The sequence below is a fragment of the Dromiciops gliroides genome, chromosome 1 (assembly GCF_019393635.1).
Source record: "Dromiciops gliroides isolate mDroGli1 chromosome 1, mDroGli1.pri, whole genome shotgun sequence".
In the NCBI taxonomy this organism is placed as follows: Eukaryota; Metazoa; Chordata; class Mammalia; order Microbiotheria; family Microbiotheriidae; genus Dromiciops; species Dromiciops gliroides.
Genome location: NC_057861.1, coordinates 166,226,088 through 166,242,773, shown reverse-complemented (window position 1 = coordinate 166,242,773; position 16,686 = coordinate 166,226,088). Strand labels below are relative to the sequence as shown.

General features: G+C 40.4%; 1 protein-coding gene across 1 annotated transcript in view; it reads left to right on the top strand.

Annotated features, from left to right (window-relative positions):
* F13A1 (coagulation factor XIII A chain) overlaps positions 1-16,686 on the top strand; it is a 206,146-nt gene that overhangs the window by 169,858 nt on the left and 19,602 nt on the right. The window contains exons 11-13 of the mRNA XM_043968344.1: positions 193-346; positions 6,820-7,107; positions 12,411-12,571. Of these exons, the coding sequence (XP_043824279.1) occupies positions 193-346; positions 6,820-7,107; positions 12,411-12,571 (603 nt within the window). The remainder of the gene's footprint in view (positions 1-192; positions 347-6,819; positions 7,108-12,410; positions 12,572-16,686) is intronic.

The window sequence follows — 16,686 nt, the reverse complement described above, 5'->3', positions numbered from 1 at the left end:
CATGGAAATGTTTAGCTTATGCTTTCTCTGCCTATGTTGAAGAAGGGACAATCTGTTGATAGGTTAAAGATATTGATAGTGATCTCCATAAATGTGCTTTAAGTTTACTTAGTTAACTACATCTAATAGAAACAAATATTTTGGTGGCCATGTCAATGGATGACATGGCGCTCTCTTCTTTTTTCTTCCCAGGTCAACAGTGATCTTGTCTACATTACAGTCAAAAAAGATACCACTCATTTGGTTGCAGCTGTTGATAAAACCCACGTTGGAAAATTAATTGTGACCAAGGAAATTGGTGGAGAAGGAAAGCAGGACATAACTGAAAATTACAAATTCCAAGAAGGTAACTTATTGCAAGTGGCAAAGGGAACTGCTGGTTGAATGCGTGTGTTTGCCTTGATCAAATTCTCCCAGTCATTTAAGTGTTTATTTGTTGTCCCCGAGGAAATTGATTCAGAGAATACAGTGGTATTTGCAGTGTTTTGTTATAAATACTTGTGTGGAATGATACATTTTAGGGTTGGAAGGGATTTCAAAGGTCATCTACTCCAACCCCTACTGAAATCATGAATCCCATTAACAGTATTGACAAGTGATCATGAAACTTCTACAGGAAAACCTCCAATTGATAAAGCACTCACTCATCTGGGGCAGCCCATTTCATTGTACCTCTTCCTAATTGTTGAGAGGTTGATCTTCATGCTTAGTTGATACTCCAATCCCCATAGTTTCTACCGCTTTGGTCTCTGTACTGTACTCCAGGGGCAAACTGAATAAGATTCTTTGATAGTCCTCTTCAGTTATTTAAAGGTTACCATGGTCTACCTCCCACGTCTTTCTTTCTTCAGGCTAAGCATACCCACTTCCTTCAATCATCATCATATGATATGGTCTGTAACTGAACAAAATTATCTAGCTGGAATGTGACCAAGGAAGTACAATAAGGCTATCCCCTTCCTCAGTCTAAGCCCCTCTGTTTCCTTCACTTCAGTTTGGGGCCCCATTAGCTCTTTCAGTTTCCACATAATATTGTTGCTTCATACTGAACTTGTGGTTTACTAAAATACCAATGGAAAAGAAAACTCCCCTTATGAATTCCCTTGATTATGAGTACTACTATGTAGCCTCTGAAAACAAAGCCAGAAGTTAAAGAAAAACACAGAAAATAGCTTTTTACTAGACTTGAGAACTCACTGGTTAATTAGTTATAAAGTTAAGGAGATCTCTGGCTCTTAGCAATTGTTTCTGTTCTGGCTAGAAATTCCCAACGGTCATCCCCTCCCAGACTGATTGTTTTGTGAAGTCAAACTAGGCCTCAATTCTTACCTAGCTTTTATTTACTGAATGGGCAAACTGAAGCCTGGGAAAAAAGATCTTAACTTCAAAAGGCTAAGGTCTCCCACTGCATCTGGGGCCATCCTGAGTTGTTTTGACCTATGCCTTTCCCCTGGACTCTAATGGCTCTGGAGGAGATGGTGAGGCTCATGATTTTGCACAGCCCTGGTTCACTTGAATCCAATTCACTTTCAAGTCAAGACATCTCACTCCTGATGTCATTGGCCCTCTTTGAAAATGAACAACAAACAACAACAATGAAAACTACCTAACTTTAACAGCAGTAAGCGTTTAACCAGTTTTTGCAATGGTTAACTTTCCATTTTTGTCAATTAACAAGTTAATTTTTATTTTGAAATTGAAAACCATCTTTCCCAGAACTTTCCCTGACCTTTAACTCTCTAAATGAAACAACAAATATTTATTACAGCTCTAGGATTTCTTGATTGAGACAAAGATGATAGAGGGGTTTTGGGGGTTTTTTTGTTTGTTTTTTGTTTTTTGCGGGGCAATGGGGGGGAAAGTCACACAGCTAGTAAGTGTCAAGTGCCCAAGGTCGGATTTGAATTCAAGATACTCCTGAATCCGGGACTGGTGCTTTATCCACTGTGCCCCATAGCTGCCCCATAGAGGGTTTTCTTATGAAATAAGTTTCCAACTTCTTCTTAGTTCACGCGTGAGAAACTCGCTGCCATTTTGACATGTTGTGTGTCATTAAACCAAAGCATATGGCTTACAAGATATCAATCTTCTCTTCTGTCTGGGTTGGAAATAGAAGAATATTTTGACTTGAACCAAGGCAGGTAATTTCTCCTGCTTTCAAACCTCAACCTGAACTTTACATATAGCTGAAGAAGCCGCAATTTCCAAGCAAGAAATAGCTTTTTGCCAGCTACCTTTGAAATGCTGACACCCACATAGGTGACCACCTTCGTAGGTATGCATAATTGAGTCAAGAATGGCTTTAAAGCATGAGTTCTTTTTGGCCTAAGAAGAAGTACTTCTCAGCTGCTCTATGGCGTAACCTTTGTTAGAAAATCACCATTTAAAAAAAAAATCTCTTTTCCTGCATAGTGAAAGAGCAACTTCACTATGTGAATTGACAAAAGAAACCTTTTGTTCTCCTTTTCAGCAATATCCTATAACTGTAGTTTCAGGGCTACTTGGATTTTGCAGATGGTCTACAAATGTTGTGTAATTAGAGAATATAATACATACAGAAAGAACCATAAAATCTGCCTGACTCTGGGGAAAATGTGGATCCTCTCCGCACTGATGCCACCCTCTACATGACTTCAGAACTCCAAAAGCTTGTTGATTGCTGGGCTCAACAGGTCCTAGGAGTGATCATGCTTCCCAGAACCATCAGTGAATTCCTGAAACAAGTCATTTCAAACCCAGAACTAGGGAAGAATGAGAAGGGCTTACCCCTAGGGCACCAGAATTTAGAGGATACAATATTTTTAAGTTATTTTTAAAGTATGTAATTGTTAAATGTTTATATTTGAGATTTGATTGCACTAGTGTCCATTCTGTGTTATGGAAACAACTAATATTAGCTAGAATAATTAGTTAAAATACAAAGCTGCCAGTCTAGGCTTTTTTCCTCTACAGAGTGAGCTCTTCCTAGCCCAGCTTGCCTTGTTCCCCCAAGGCAGTGGCTTTGGGTCTCATGTTATCCTTGGGTCTCTCATGCATGAGCTGCTATCTAGTATCTCTAATCCTACATGATTATATGCAAGGGTCTCCCATGAGGAACCAGTATTGGACACATCTACAATATCTAGTTTCAGGGTCTGTCTCACTAGGTGGGACCAGTGCAACAGTGTCTCTACTCACATTGTTCTGGTGTCCTGGGGTCTTTCCACTTACTCAACTGAATTGGTTTTAATTACTTCTTATATTATTTTGATAAGGTGAATGACAAAGGTACTTTGAAGGCTTGTTTCCCCAGATGTCAAAGTACTAGACTTGTTTTTGGTCAGTCTTTTTAGTTGTGTCTGACTTTTCATGACCTCATTTGGGGTTTTCTCGACAAAGATACTGGAATAGTTTGCCATTTTCTCCTCTAGCTCATTTTACTGATAAGGAAACTGAGGCAAAAGGGGTTAAATGATTTGCCCAGGGTCACACAACTAATAAGTGTCTGAGGCTGAATTTGAACTCAGGTCTTCCTGACTCCAGGTTTAGTGTTCTATCCAATGTGCCACTTAGCTGCCCCCCCAAAAGTCCTTCATTTCCCTTTTATCCTTGCAAGTGGCACTTGTTGGGGGGGGGGTTTCTATAGCGTAGTCTGGTGATCCCATCTCTCTTTTAATTCTCCACTGAAGCTGTACTGCTAATGAGACAAATCTTTTCTCTTTCTTTATTTACCTCTCTTTCCACCTGTATCCCTCTACCTATCCATCATTTATCCACATATATGTGTATATATGCATATATGTATATGTTGGCAGCTAGGTGGAGCAGTGGTTAGAGCACTGGGCTTGGAATCAGGAAGATTCATCTTCCTGAGTTCATATCTGGCTTCAGACATTTACAAGCTGTGTGAGCCTGAATAAGTCACTTAACTGTGTTTACCTCAGTCCCTCATCTGTAAAATGGGCTGGAGAAGGAAATAGAAAACCACTCCAGTATCTTTGGCAAGTAAATCCCAAATGGGGTCATGAGGAGTCAGACAAAACTCAAAAAATGATTGAACAACAATAAAATGTTCCAACTATACTAGTTAATGGATCAGTCTCAATTAGTTCTAATAATGATTTCCATAAGTGGTGGCATGTCTTAGAATTTGCTCTATTTGAAATTATATCTATGTCAAATATATTCATTGATTTTAGCCCAATAGAAATATGCAGTGCCTATTTGAATAATGCCACCATTGCATGGGATTCATTATTCACACTCATCAGGACCTGTATTACAAGGATGATCCCATATGATCACCCAGGGATGATTTATGGGCAATGGGATAGGGGCTTCCACTGCTTGATAAAGGATGTGTTAAAGGGATGACCCCTATTGACCCCATGAGCTGCCGTGGATGCTGTATCAACTGCTCCAGGGGACACTTTGCCTACTGGCATTCTCCTGGCATCTTTCTCTTGCCAGAAAACAGTTAAACATTCTTATTAGCTCCTTGGTCACTGCCACTATCATTGTCAGGTAGTTTGTTGTTATTGTTCAGTCATTTCCAATGCTTTGTGACCCCATTTGGGGTTTTCTTGACAAAGATACTGGAGTGGTTTGCAATTTTCTTCTCCAGCTCATTTTACAGATGAAAAAACTAAGGCAAACAAGGTTAAGTGACTTGTCCAGTGTCATACAGCTAGTGTCTGAAGCTTTATTTGAGCTTAGGTCCTCCTGACTCCAGGCCCAGGACTCCATCCATTGTACCACCTAGCTGCCCCTTTTAGGTAGTTTTCTAATTCCCAAATGATCCCATTAACAATTTTATTTTGGGAAACTCTAATGTGTCAATATATCAAGTATTGTACATGAGTGGTGTCAAACTCAAATAGGAACAGAAACCTCTGGATCACATATTGACTTAGAAAACCACAATTTAACATTATCTATATTGTATAATGTTTTTATTTATTTTGTCAAATATTTTTCAATTACATTTTCATCTGGTTTCTGCTTCACTAGGAAGTTTTGGGGCCACTTGCAGTTTAAGTTTTATACCTGTTTTATGTAAGAGTTACTATTCTTATGCTTCTGACCTTGCAAAGTATCCTGGTTCCCCAAAAAACTTTTTAAAACATCATGACCAAAATCTAGTGGTACTCATTAGACTAATTGTCCTTAATGTGCATCAGATCCCACGAAAGACCACCAATCTTTTAATAACTTATTATCCATAATAACTCTTTAAAGTTAAACCTCACCATTCTACAATATTCAACAATGTTAGATATATGCGAGCAGCTGAGCGTATAGGAGGGAGAGAGAGAGAGAGAGAGAGAGAGAGAGAGAGAGAGAGAGAGAGAGAGAGAGAGAGAGAAGAAGAAGAAGAAGAAGAAGAAGAAGAAGAAGAAGGAGGAGGAGGAGGAGGAGGAGGAGGAGGAGGAGGAGGAGGAGGAGGAGGAGGAGGAGGAGGAGGAGGAGGAGGGAGGAAGGTATGGAGGAATGAGGAGAGAGCTGGTTTTGAAGTCAAGAAAACCTGGGTTCAAGTCTCACCTGTTAAACACTTAAGCTCTCAGTGCTCTAAGCAGCTACGTAAGATTAAGATATTGAGAAAGTGACAATCTGCCTTGGTAGAGGACATTCCTCACCTAGGACAATGAAATCACAGGGCAAATCCACAGTCCTCCATAAACAGTGACACATCAATGGCACCTTGACACATAAGAGTATAATAGTTATACTAAAACAATTGATCTGGCCTATAAAAGTCACATAAGAAAACCCTGCTATACTATCACAGCCTAGGAAAGATAAGACATTTTAAAAAGGAAAAGAAAAAAGAAACTCTTCATTGGCTCCCACCAGTGCCCTTTGACTATCCAAGATAGAAATCCCAGATGAGTCCTCCAAATATACTCTGGTTTGATGGGCCCTCAGAAACCTAATCCAGGTTTGAGGGACTATGGGGATCAGCACCCACTCAAAAACATAGCCCAAGACTCCTGCCACTCACCAGGATGTATTTCTTTTATGAGACCAACTAGAAGCTGACTTGACTCAAAGCAGAAGCCCAACAGTCAGCATAGCAAGAGATGTGATAAGATCTCCCTCACAAACACATCACAGTCCCATGGCTACTCTCTCCCACAGCATATCATACCATTTTTGGAGGAGGGGAACACATATAGGGAGCAGATGTGAAGAGGGAGGGAAAAAGGATGTCAGGAATAGGAGAAAGCTAATGCCTCTGAGGGAGAAGTAGAAGAAAGAGCCCTTTAACAATTCTCTGCTAGAGTCAGGCAGAAGAAAATTAGACTACATTCAGAAACAGAGCTCTAACTAGGGTGGGGTAACTAGGGCTTTTCTCCAGGTCACCCAGTTTAGAGGGTGCTCTCTCAAGTCCTTCAGCTGCAGGATGAGCAGCATCAAAACAATGGAGCTAAATGCCTAATTAACAAGAATAATTAAAATAAGAAACTACCAGATTTAAGTTCCTCCCCTCTTCTTCTCCCACTCCCACATGTCAACCTTTCCCAGGGTTTGTCTCCTTTCTGTGGCATGGTACCCTGTTGCCCCTTCTCACCCTTTCTCACTTCCTTTAGATGCACTTTTTGGTATTTGCCCCAGGTACAAAAATTCATAATTAGACTTTGGTTCAGAAGAATAGAGTGAAGTTTTACTAACTTTATGTTTCTTTACTTTTCAAATGCCCCAAAATAGCAGTAAAGAAACACATCTTGGAGAAACTTCTAGTGTATTTCCAGAATGCAGCCCCCAGACAGATAGGTAAATTGATTAAATAAATATCTGGGCCTCTATAACTGTTCATTATTTGGGGTTCTTTTCCTCTAGGCAAAGAAGAAGAGAGACTTGCCCTAGAAACTGCTCTGATGTATGGGGCTAAAAAACCTCTTGACACAGAGGGCATCCATCAGTTCAAGGCTGATATTGACATGGACTTTGAGGTAGAAAAGGCTGTGCTTGGGAAAGACTTCAAAGTCACCATCACTTTCCGGAATAGCACCTCCACACATTACACCGCGACAGCATATCTCTCTGGCAATATCGTCTTCTATACAGGTGTGGCAAAGTCAGAATTCAAGAATCAGACTTTCGATGTGAAAGTGGAGCCCTACTCATGTAAGTTGGAGAAATTTTTCTCAAATTTCTGAGCCTCGAGATTTTTTCCCAGCAGCTCAGTGGTGATATCCTGCATCACCTTCTTTCCTAGAACCTAGACACGAGGGCATCAGGAAGAGAGCTCACTCACATGTTGTCTAGATCAGCCTCTTTGGTTTTCTCAATCTCCAATAAAAAGAAATAAAAATTAGAATATTCTACTTCAAGAATTCTGTGAGCCAATGAGAGAGTAGGTGTCTCCTGGGGGGGGCAGTTAATTTCTCTAGAGAATGTCTCTGCCCACTTAGGAAAGGAGATATGTCTAATGCAGACCTTTGGGAGAGTCTCAACTCTTGTGAACAATTTGGCTTTTGAAAGGCATAATTAAAAAAGGCAGTTTGAACTCTTCCCCCTAATATTGGGTTTGGGAGGAAGGCTGTAGAGGTCATTGTTAGGCATGCCAGAGAGGACTAGAGATGGGTTGAGGACATTAAGACTCAAATTTTCGTTACCCAATTGGTGGCCTGAAAAATAGCTGTACAGGTAGCCTGAAAGAATGACAGAAGGATTTAATTAATGTTCAGATATTAGCTTAATCACCTGTAAGAACCTATCATTCTTTATTTTGTGGGGATGGAGTTTGGTGGTAGTCACACCCTGCTGTGTTTGTGCTCAGGTTTCAAAACCAATATCTCAGAAGGAATTTGGTTGTTATTTAGTCATTTCAGTCATGTCCAACTCTTTGTGACCTCTTTTTTTGGATTTTCCTGGCAAAGATGCTGTAGTGGTTTGTCATTTCCTTCTCCAGCTCATTTTACAGATGAGGAAACTGAGGCAAACAGGGTTCATTGACTTGCCCAGGGTCATACCATTAATAAATACCTGAGACTAGATTTGAACTCAGGTCTTCCTGACCCCAGGCCTGGTGCTGTATCTATTTTGCCATCTAACTGTCTTCATCCAAACATGGCATACAGAAGTAAAAACAGTACTCCAGGTAGGGTCTAATTCAAGCAGATAGAGTGGGATTCCCACCTCCTTTGTCCTACACAGTACGCTTCTGTTAATGGAGCCTAAGATTGAATTAAATTTGGGAGCTGTTACATCATACCATTGACTTATACAGAACTTACAGTCCCCCTAAAAAAGAAAGAAAAAAAAAAAGAAACACCTGTCTTTTTCATATAAACTGTTGTCTAGTCACATCTTCCCCATCTTCTGCTTCTATAGTTGATTTTGTAATCCAATTATGGGACTTAACATTTATCCCTATTAAAATCTCATCTCTTTAGACTCAGCAGATTGTTCTAGCCTGTCAAGATCTTATATCCTGATTCTGTTATTCATCACATTAGCTCTCCCTCCCAGAGTAATGTCACCCCCGAATTTGATAGATGCTCTATCTGTCATCATCCCCATCCTTGATTTAAAAAAATTGAAGAGCATTACATACAAGATGCCGATACCAGGGTGGGAAAGTTATCTTCACACCAGAACTCCAACAAGCAGGTCAAAGACAGGTATTTCTCAATGTGTTGAAATAAAAGTTTCCCAACTGGAATTGAATGCATGCTTTCCAGATTGATGATTAAAGGGGATGTGTGGGCTGGAATCAGCTTGGAGGATCTGAATAACTTAAACCTTACAGTGCCTTCAAAGGTGCTATCATTTCAACTTGGCTATATTTAGCTTTCTTTACTTTGGGGAAAGGAGGCTAGGCAGCTCAGGTCTGTGTCTCCCCTGGCTTTCCCCAGGCACAGTAAATGATATTGGCAGCAACCCAGCTCTACCAATAGTACAGTGGAGTTCTATTACTCTTTCTCTTGCCATGATTAATAAACTTTATCTGGAACAATTTCTTGTTCAGTAGCGAAATACAGCAGTTACATAACATGCTATTTCAGGAATACTGTTCTCCTGGGCTCTGAAACCGAACCCCATCTCTTTAGTCCTTCAGTTTAAGTGACCCTTTACCACCCACTCCAGGGGTGAAAAGGTCTTGACCCTCAGATTATCAAAGGTAACAAGATACCAGGGATATCCCCCAAGCTTAAAATATTGCCAAACAGTCCCACAGCAGGAAAACTGGGAGAATTATTATTATTATTATTATTATTACTAGAGCTAGCCGTAAGCAAGCTAACTCTTCTGTAGAACCTTTCACTTTGCCATTTCATCAGCCAGGAGACTGGTTTATCAGCTTCCTTGATAATGCACCAACTTAGAGTATAGTTTAGGGCTAAATATCTGGAACCTGGGCTCCATTCACCCATCTTGGCTTTGGCGATTCCTTAGTTGGAAAACTGGTAGGGGAGCCTGGGAGTAAGCATGATGAAGGCAAGGATATCAGAGCTAGAAGGAAATCCAGAGCATGGGGACCAGACCAGGTGGCAAGGCTACATACAATCAGAGAAGGCTCAGAAGGGAGTCATAGCTACTCGATAGCAAAAGGAGGAATCTTGGGTATAGAGCAAAAGGGCTGGCATTAGGAAAACCTGAGTTCAAATCCAGCCACAGACATTTACTAGCCATTTGACCCTAGGTAAGTCACAACCTTTGTTTGCTTCGGTTTCCTCATCTATAAAATGTGGATAATAATAGTACCTACCTCCCAGTGTTATTGTGAGGATCAGATGAGGTAGTCATTGTAAAGCTCTTAGCACAGTGACTGAGAAGTAGTAAGTGATATATAAATGTTAGCTCTTTATTATTATTATTATTATTAGCTTCCCCTTTACCCTGGGACTCTTAAGGTTCATATGGTGGTTCAGAAACAGATATGGACAGTGGTAGGTGTCTGTACTGTTATAAAGAAGCTGCAAGTTTGGGTTGCCCTTCCGGGAAAAAAGTCGTCTTCTTTTTTTTTTTTTTTTTTTTTTTTTTTTTTAGTGAGGCAATTGGGGTTAAGTGACTTGCCCAAGGTCACACAGCTAGTAAGTGTTAAGTGTCTGAGGCCAGATTTGAACTCAGGTACTCCTGACTCCAGGGCCGGTGCTCCATCCACTGCGCCACCTAGCTGCCCCCAGAAGTCTTCTATAGTCTCACTAAGAGCAAGTGTTGATTCCTCTGGCTCATCCCCTGGGTTTGCCCCTTCCCCTGCCTCAAGGAGGGCTCATGACATCTAGCATAGAGAATCCCATGTTCTGCAGTTCATGAGCTCTTCTTCATTTCTCTCCTCCACCGATCTCCCGCTTCCACTGGTCACTTTAGTGAAAGGTCTGTCCTTGGGCCTTTCCACAATTCAGAATCCCAAAGTCATCACCCAATTACCAGCTGCTGCTCAATACAGCTAAAATGAATGATTTGCTGGAGCTCAAACTACCAGTCAGGGAATTTCTTTCTTTCAATAATTTTCATTGAGCACTGTGAAGTATCTGTGGAAGAGGCAGAGAGATGAGCAGGGAAATGATTGGGGAAGAATAAGTGAATCAATTGCCTTCTTGTACTCTGCCTGCAGGTTTGCCATAGGTAAAAATCTGGCCTGAGCAACTCAGCACTGGCAGGGTAAAGGCTTTGCAGCCTTGTATATTGAGACACAGAGTGGGACCTGCACGGGAGTGTTTTTACAGGCATGGGTACCCAGGAATCCTCTTTACCTAATTTTCTCTAGGAGCTTGGGATCTGAGAATGGAAAAGAAAGTGAGAGAATAAAAATAATGCTACAGAATGTAGTTTAATTACTTATGATCAGACAGGTAAAATAAGCAGTCACCTACCATTTAATTTGAAGGATGCAGTTTCATATACCCCAAAATATCTCCCTCCCAATGGCTTATTATGGATTCTTGAAAACTATTAGAGATTGGTTAAATATTGTCCTATCCCTGAATGTGAGATAGCCATTAACACCCTAAGGTTCATTTTACAAAATTATTTCCCCTGTGGAAGGAAAGATGGGGTTGACACAAAAACACTCAATTCTTAGGAGGTAGGTGATGACAGGGAGGCAAAAGGACAGAGATAAGGAATCACCAAAGAGAATCTTCACTTATTTTATTATTTTGTTGAGGATCACCCTGGCCGCAACACCAGTCTGCATGAGATAGTTTTGATGCCTAGAGAGATATGCCAACCTAGGATTCCTTTTGTTTTCCTTTATACCCCAATATTCCACACTAGGTCATGGAGGGTGTCTAAAGTCCACTTAATAGCATACTTAGTTAAAGGCACTTTCAGTTCAGCAAATCAACAAAAAGTTGCCTGACCCAAAGTACAAGTTTAATAAATTCCTTCCTTCCTTCCTTCCTTCCTTCCTTCCTTCCTTCCTTCCTTCCTTCCTTCCTTCCTTCCTTCCTTCCTTCCTCCCTCCCTCCCTCCCTTCCCTCCACTCTTTTTTCTTTTCTTCCTTCCTTTTTCTCTCTTTCCTTTTTCTTTCTTTCTCCTTCCTTTTCTTCCTTCCTTCCCTCCCCTCTTTAATTTTTTTTCTTTTCTCCTTTCTTTTCTTTTCTTCCTCCCTCCCTCCCCTCCACTCTTTTTTCTTTACTCTCTCTTTTCTTTTCTTCCTTCCTTTCTCTTTCCTTTTTCTTTCTTTCTCCCTCCTTTTCTTCCTCCCTTCTTTCCTTCCTTCCCTCCCCTCTTTAATTTTTTTCTTTTCTCCTTGCTTTTCTTTTCTTCCTCCCTTTTTCTCTCCTTCCATTTTCTTTCTCCTTCCTTTTCTTCCTTCTTTCCCTCTGTTATTTTCTTTCTTCTTTCTCCCCTTTTTCTTCCTTTCCTCCTTCCTTTCTTTCTTCCTTTTTCTCCTTCCCATTTTTTTCTTTTTCTCTCCCTTCTTTCCTCCCTCTCTTCTTTCTCTCTATTCCTTTCTCTTTTTCCTTCCTTCCCTCCCTCCTCTATTTTCTTTCTTCCTTTCTCCCTTCTTTCTTTTCTTCCTGCCTTCCTATCCTCCCTCCTTTCTTTCTTTTTCCCTCTCTTCCTTCCTGCCTTCATTTCTCTTCCTTCCATTATTTCTCTTTCCCTTCCTTCCTTCCTTTCTCCCTTATACTGTGTTTTCCATGTGCAAAGCACTATGCAATAAAAGTCCTCCTCATTTGAAGGTGGTCAGCAGCAGGCCATCCTTTTGGGAAAAAAAAAAAAAGAATAACTGCATTGTGTCATTTGACACAACCCAGTGAGTCCTTACAAAATATCATCTTTTAGTCCTTTTCACTGAGGACCACCACAACAAATTCATACTGCTTCCAGTTGACTTTCTCTTCTCTTTGTCCCTGCCTCTGTTGTGGTACCCACCTGTTATGTTGTTATTGGAAGGATAGATTAAGTTGAGAAAGCAACAGGCCCTCTTTCTGGCTTCAGTCTTTCACGTGTTTGCTTTTCTTCCTGGCCAGTTACAAATGTGGAGGTGCAAATTAAAGCTGGCGAGTACATGGGCCAGCTGCTGGAACAGGCCTCGCTCCATTTCTTCATCTCGGCTCGGATCAATGAGACCGGCAAGGTTCTTGCCATGCAGAAATCAACTGTGCTGCATATCCCTACAGTGAACCTCAAGGTCAGTTCCAGCAATTCCAAAGAGGTGCAAAACCAATGCACGCCCTAGTTCTTTGAGAAGTTGTGCATTCATCGACACCAACTGGGTGTCGGTAACAAGTGAGCCCTGTGTGTGTTCCTCATTGCTCTAAAACCTGAGCCAGAATCTTCTTGTTCTTTGAAAGAAATAAACATCCCTATATATAGTCACACAGACATTTCTCCAGATATAAATATGTAGCTATAGCTGGAGATATAAATGTATCTCTGGTTATAAATGTACTTATAGAGAAGTAACTAAAGATGTGATAGATACAGAAACACAGCTGACTCTATTAATTATTCAGAATAAATCAGGGGGAAGGAACAGCATACATAAATGAAATATGCCCCCCACCCTCCAGTAAATTCCCCCACTGTGCTCTACCCAAAAGGTTTTTAACATCATCCACCTATAGTTCCTAACAAGGTACACAAATATCCTTGCCAATCTCCTGCTTCAACCTTCAGTCTGTGGCTTCCAGTTACTACCAGAAATCACAGTTTAGATTTATGGCCAATTTCCTCAAATTTGGGGGTGGGGGAGGTTTCTTTTAACACCACCCTCCACAGTACCACGGATAGTTCCTAGGAACAGTGAAGGCAGCAGCAGCTGGGGAGAGGGGGTGTGTGGGAAGAGCTGCTTTCCCATATGCCTTAGTTTAGAATATATAAGCCAATCAACATTGCTTTATGGATTAATTCATTGATCAATTTAGTTCATTGATCAATCAACATTGGTTAAGCACCTACTATGTGCTAGGTACTTTGCTAAGTGCCAGGGATACAAAAAAGAGGCTAAAGACTGTCCCTGCTCTCGAAGAGCTTACAATCTAATAGGGGAGACAACGTGCAAATAAATCTATAAAGCAAGCTATTTTAGTGAAGGATAGGCATTAAAATTAAGAGGGGTTGGGGAAGGTTTCCTTTAGAAGATGGGATTTTTATTAGGACTTAAAAGAAGCCCGAGAGGTCAGTAGTCAGAGTGGAGGAAGGAGAGCATTCCAAGCGTGGGGAACAGCCAGAAAGACTGCCCAGAGCTAAGAGATGAAGGGCTCCTGGCAGCACTCAAGGCCACAGCCAGTGGCACCTCACCTGTAAGCAAAAGCCCAGGACTGATAAAGGAACTAGGGTGCCCAATGATAAAGGCACCACCAGATGCCCGGCAGGCATCCTATACTAATGGGTGCCGGGAGATTTCTCAGGTCAGTGACAGCTAACAATTGGCACCTAGATACTAGACAAGAATACTTCAGGCATTAGTTATTTTTTTACTGAAAAAATGGTGTTCAAATTATAGAATTATCAAAAGTTTTAGATGGAAAGAGCTTTAGAGATAATAAAAATAAAAACCATAACCATAACAACAATAATAATAATAGCTACCACTTAAGGCAACATTAGAGCTTTGTTTGCAAAGCATTTTGCATATATTATCACATTTGATATACATTTGATACGCATATATACATTTATATGTATAATTGGTTTCCTTTGTGAGCCTCTGAATCTTATTGTATACATACTAAAAATATTATTCTGAAAAGGGATCCATAGGCTTTCCCAGACTGCCAGAGGGGTCTATGAATTCTTTTTTTTTTATGGTGAGGCAATTGGGGTTAAGTGACTTGCCCAAGGTCACACAACTAATAAGTGTCAAGTGTCTGAAACCAGATTTGAACTCAGGTTGGCCTGACTCCTGGGCTAGTGCTCTATCTACTTCACCACCTAGCTGCCCCAGTCTATGCTTTCTTAAAAGGTTGTCTACCCCTAGAACAGAGGACCTCATGGATAGAGTGATGGATTTAGAGTCACAAAGACCAGAATTCAAATCCTGCCTCAGACACAGCTGTATGACCCTAAATAAGTCACTTAACCTATCTCAGTTTCAGTTTCCTCATCAGTAAAATGGAGACTTCATCACTCTAAATTATGATGAGAGAAGCTTACTTTATTAAAACTAGGCTTGGAATTCTCCTAAAATGCTGAACCTCTAAGTTAAGGGAAACCTCTTTTCATTCTTGGAAAATTCATAAGCAGATGATTGAGCAGAAACAGAAGGATGGAGGCTAGAGAGGAAACTCTGGCAGATGCAAATTAGGCAGGAGGCTAGTTTATATGAACACAGCAATTTAAGGTTTACAACACAAAACCAATGCTCTAGGCCTTTTCTTTCATCCTATTTGGAAAATAAAGGGTTGCTTTTTATTTTTTTAGATTTTTGTTATTTAATGAAAGCACCTGTGATAGTATAAGCAACATCACTAATTTTCACATGTATCTCCCCCTTGCCCCTCTTCCTTTCTCCCTTCTCCTTCTCCTTCTTCTTTTCCTGTCTCTCTGTCTCTCTGTCCCTCTCTTTATTTCTCTCTTGTTTCAATTTCTGTCTCTCTGTTTCTCTTTCTACCTCCCTGCCTGTTTCTCTCTTTTGTATCTCTGTCTTTGTCTCTCTCTGTTTCTCTCTATGTCTCTGTCTTTCTGTGTCTCTGTCTACCTTCTCTCTCTGCTCCCATTTACTTCCTTTTTCTCTCCTTTACTTTTTCCTCCTCCTCCTTCCCTATCTATGTCATCTATGCAACAGCAGCCACATGTGTATTACTTAGCTCCTCAAACACTAAACAATTAAACTGGGCTAAAGAGGTTAGTGTCCCCTAATCAAGTGACTGGTAGTCTTTGAAAAATGTCCGAATGTTCTTTTTTCTTTCTTTTAAATCTAGTTGCTGATAGTGGGATATTTCTGTTTCTATAGAATCCTAGTATCACACATTTGACGATGAAATCTACCTTAGAGGTCATGTAGTTCAGCACCCACACCCACTTAATTTTACATTTGGCATATATATGTATGACACAGTATATATAAACATTTTGTTGGCTTCCTTTTATACCCAAATGTCCTTAAAGTCCTCTTTTATGTTTCATTGCTCAGATTCACCCCCGTCCACACTAGCAAAAGATATTTGATAACTTTTTCTTCCACCTCCTTGATCACCCCCTCCTACAAGAGGCAAACAGACGGAACAATAGAGTCAGGAAGCCCTAGATTTGAATTCTGCCTTGGATACCTATCAGCTGCATGACCTTGGGCAAGTCATTTCTCTGAGTCCCAGGTTTTCTTCATCTATAAAATGAGGGAGAATGGACTCAATGACCTCTGATGTCATTGTCCCTTCTATTTCCAAATCTATGTTGCTATGAACACTGCTCTAAATGTTATAGAGATGATTAGAGAAAGCATTGTTCTTACCTTTAAAAAGCATCCATCTTAATTGGTTCTGCTGAATTTTGAAGACTGCTCCCCCTTGGAGTGGCTCCTCTGCATAGCACCCTCATGCCCAGATGGGTACCTGTCTTGGAAAGCATAACTCACCAGCCATTTGTCAGGCTTTCCATTCCATGCACATCTGGTGAATCATGGATGATTTTGTCCACAAAAATATTAATATGGTAATAAACAACTTGTCCTTTGAATGCATATTTGCAGAAGGCTTTGGGTTTACAAGAGAGCCCTACTATTTTACTTCCATTTTTCCCCATCAAGAGAATGGTAGAACAATATACTTTAGAGAAAGAAAAAAAAGTAGGATACCACTAGTGACTGAAATATTCCCTTAATGTAATTTACATTAACCCAATTGATTCAGTGCCATCTGATTCATTATAAAAGTTTCCCAAAGAAGCATGGGGAAAATTACCAATAAGTCTTAAGTCACTGTTCTCTGCCATATCCCAGCAAGTTCAAGGCATTGTTTTTTTTTCCTGACACCATTTTAATGAATGATAGTCCCCTTTGCCCTAAATGAAAGAAAAATGCTGTTATCATCAATTAATATATATTGAACACTCACAGGGTGCCTGGCAACTTACTCTGATGTATGATACAGGAATCTGTTTCTTTTTCTATCAAGCGAAAAGGATTGGTAGGAAGAGTTCAGCTCTATTTCTTTGCAAATTTAATTGAAGGTCAGATCATGATCATTGACCTTACTTACCTGGTAATAAATAAAGATGGTAATATAGGAAGCCATCCTTCAGTGTCTTCCAGGTAATAAATGTAACTTTCCTTCTAAATAGATACTAACATCTTTGCTCTTCCAC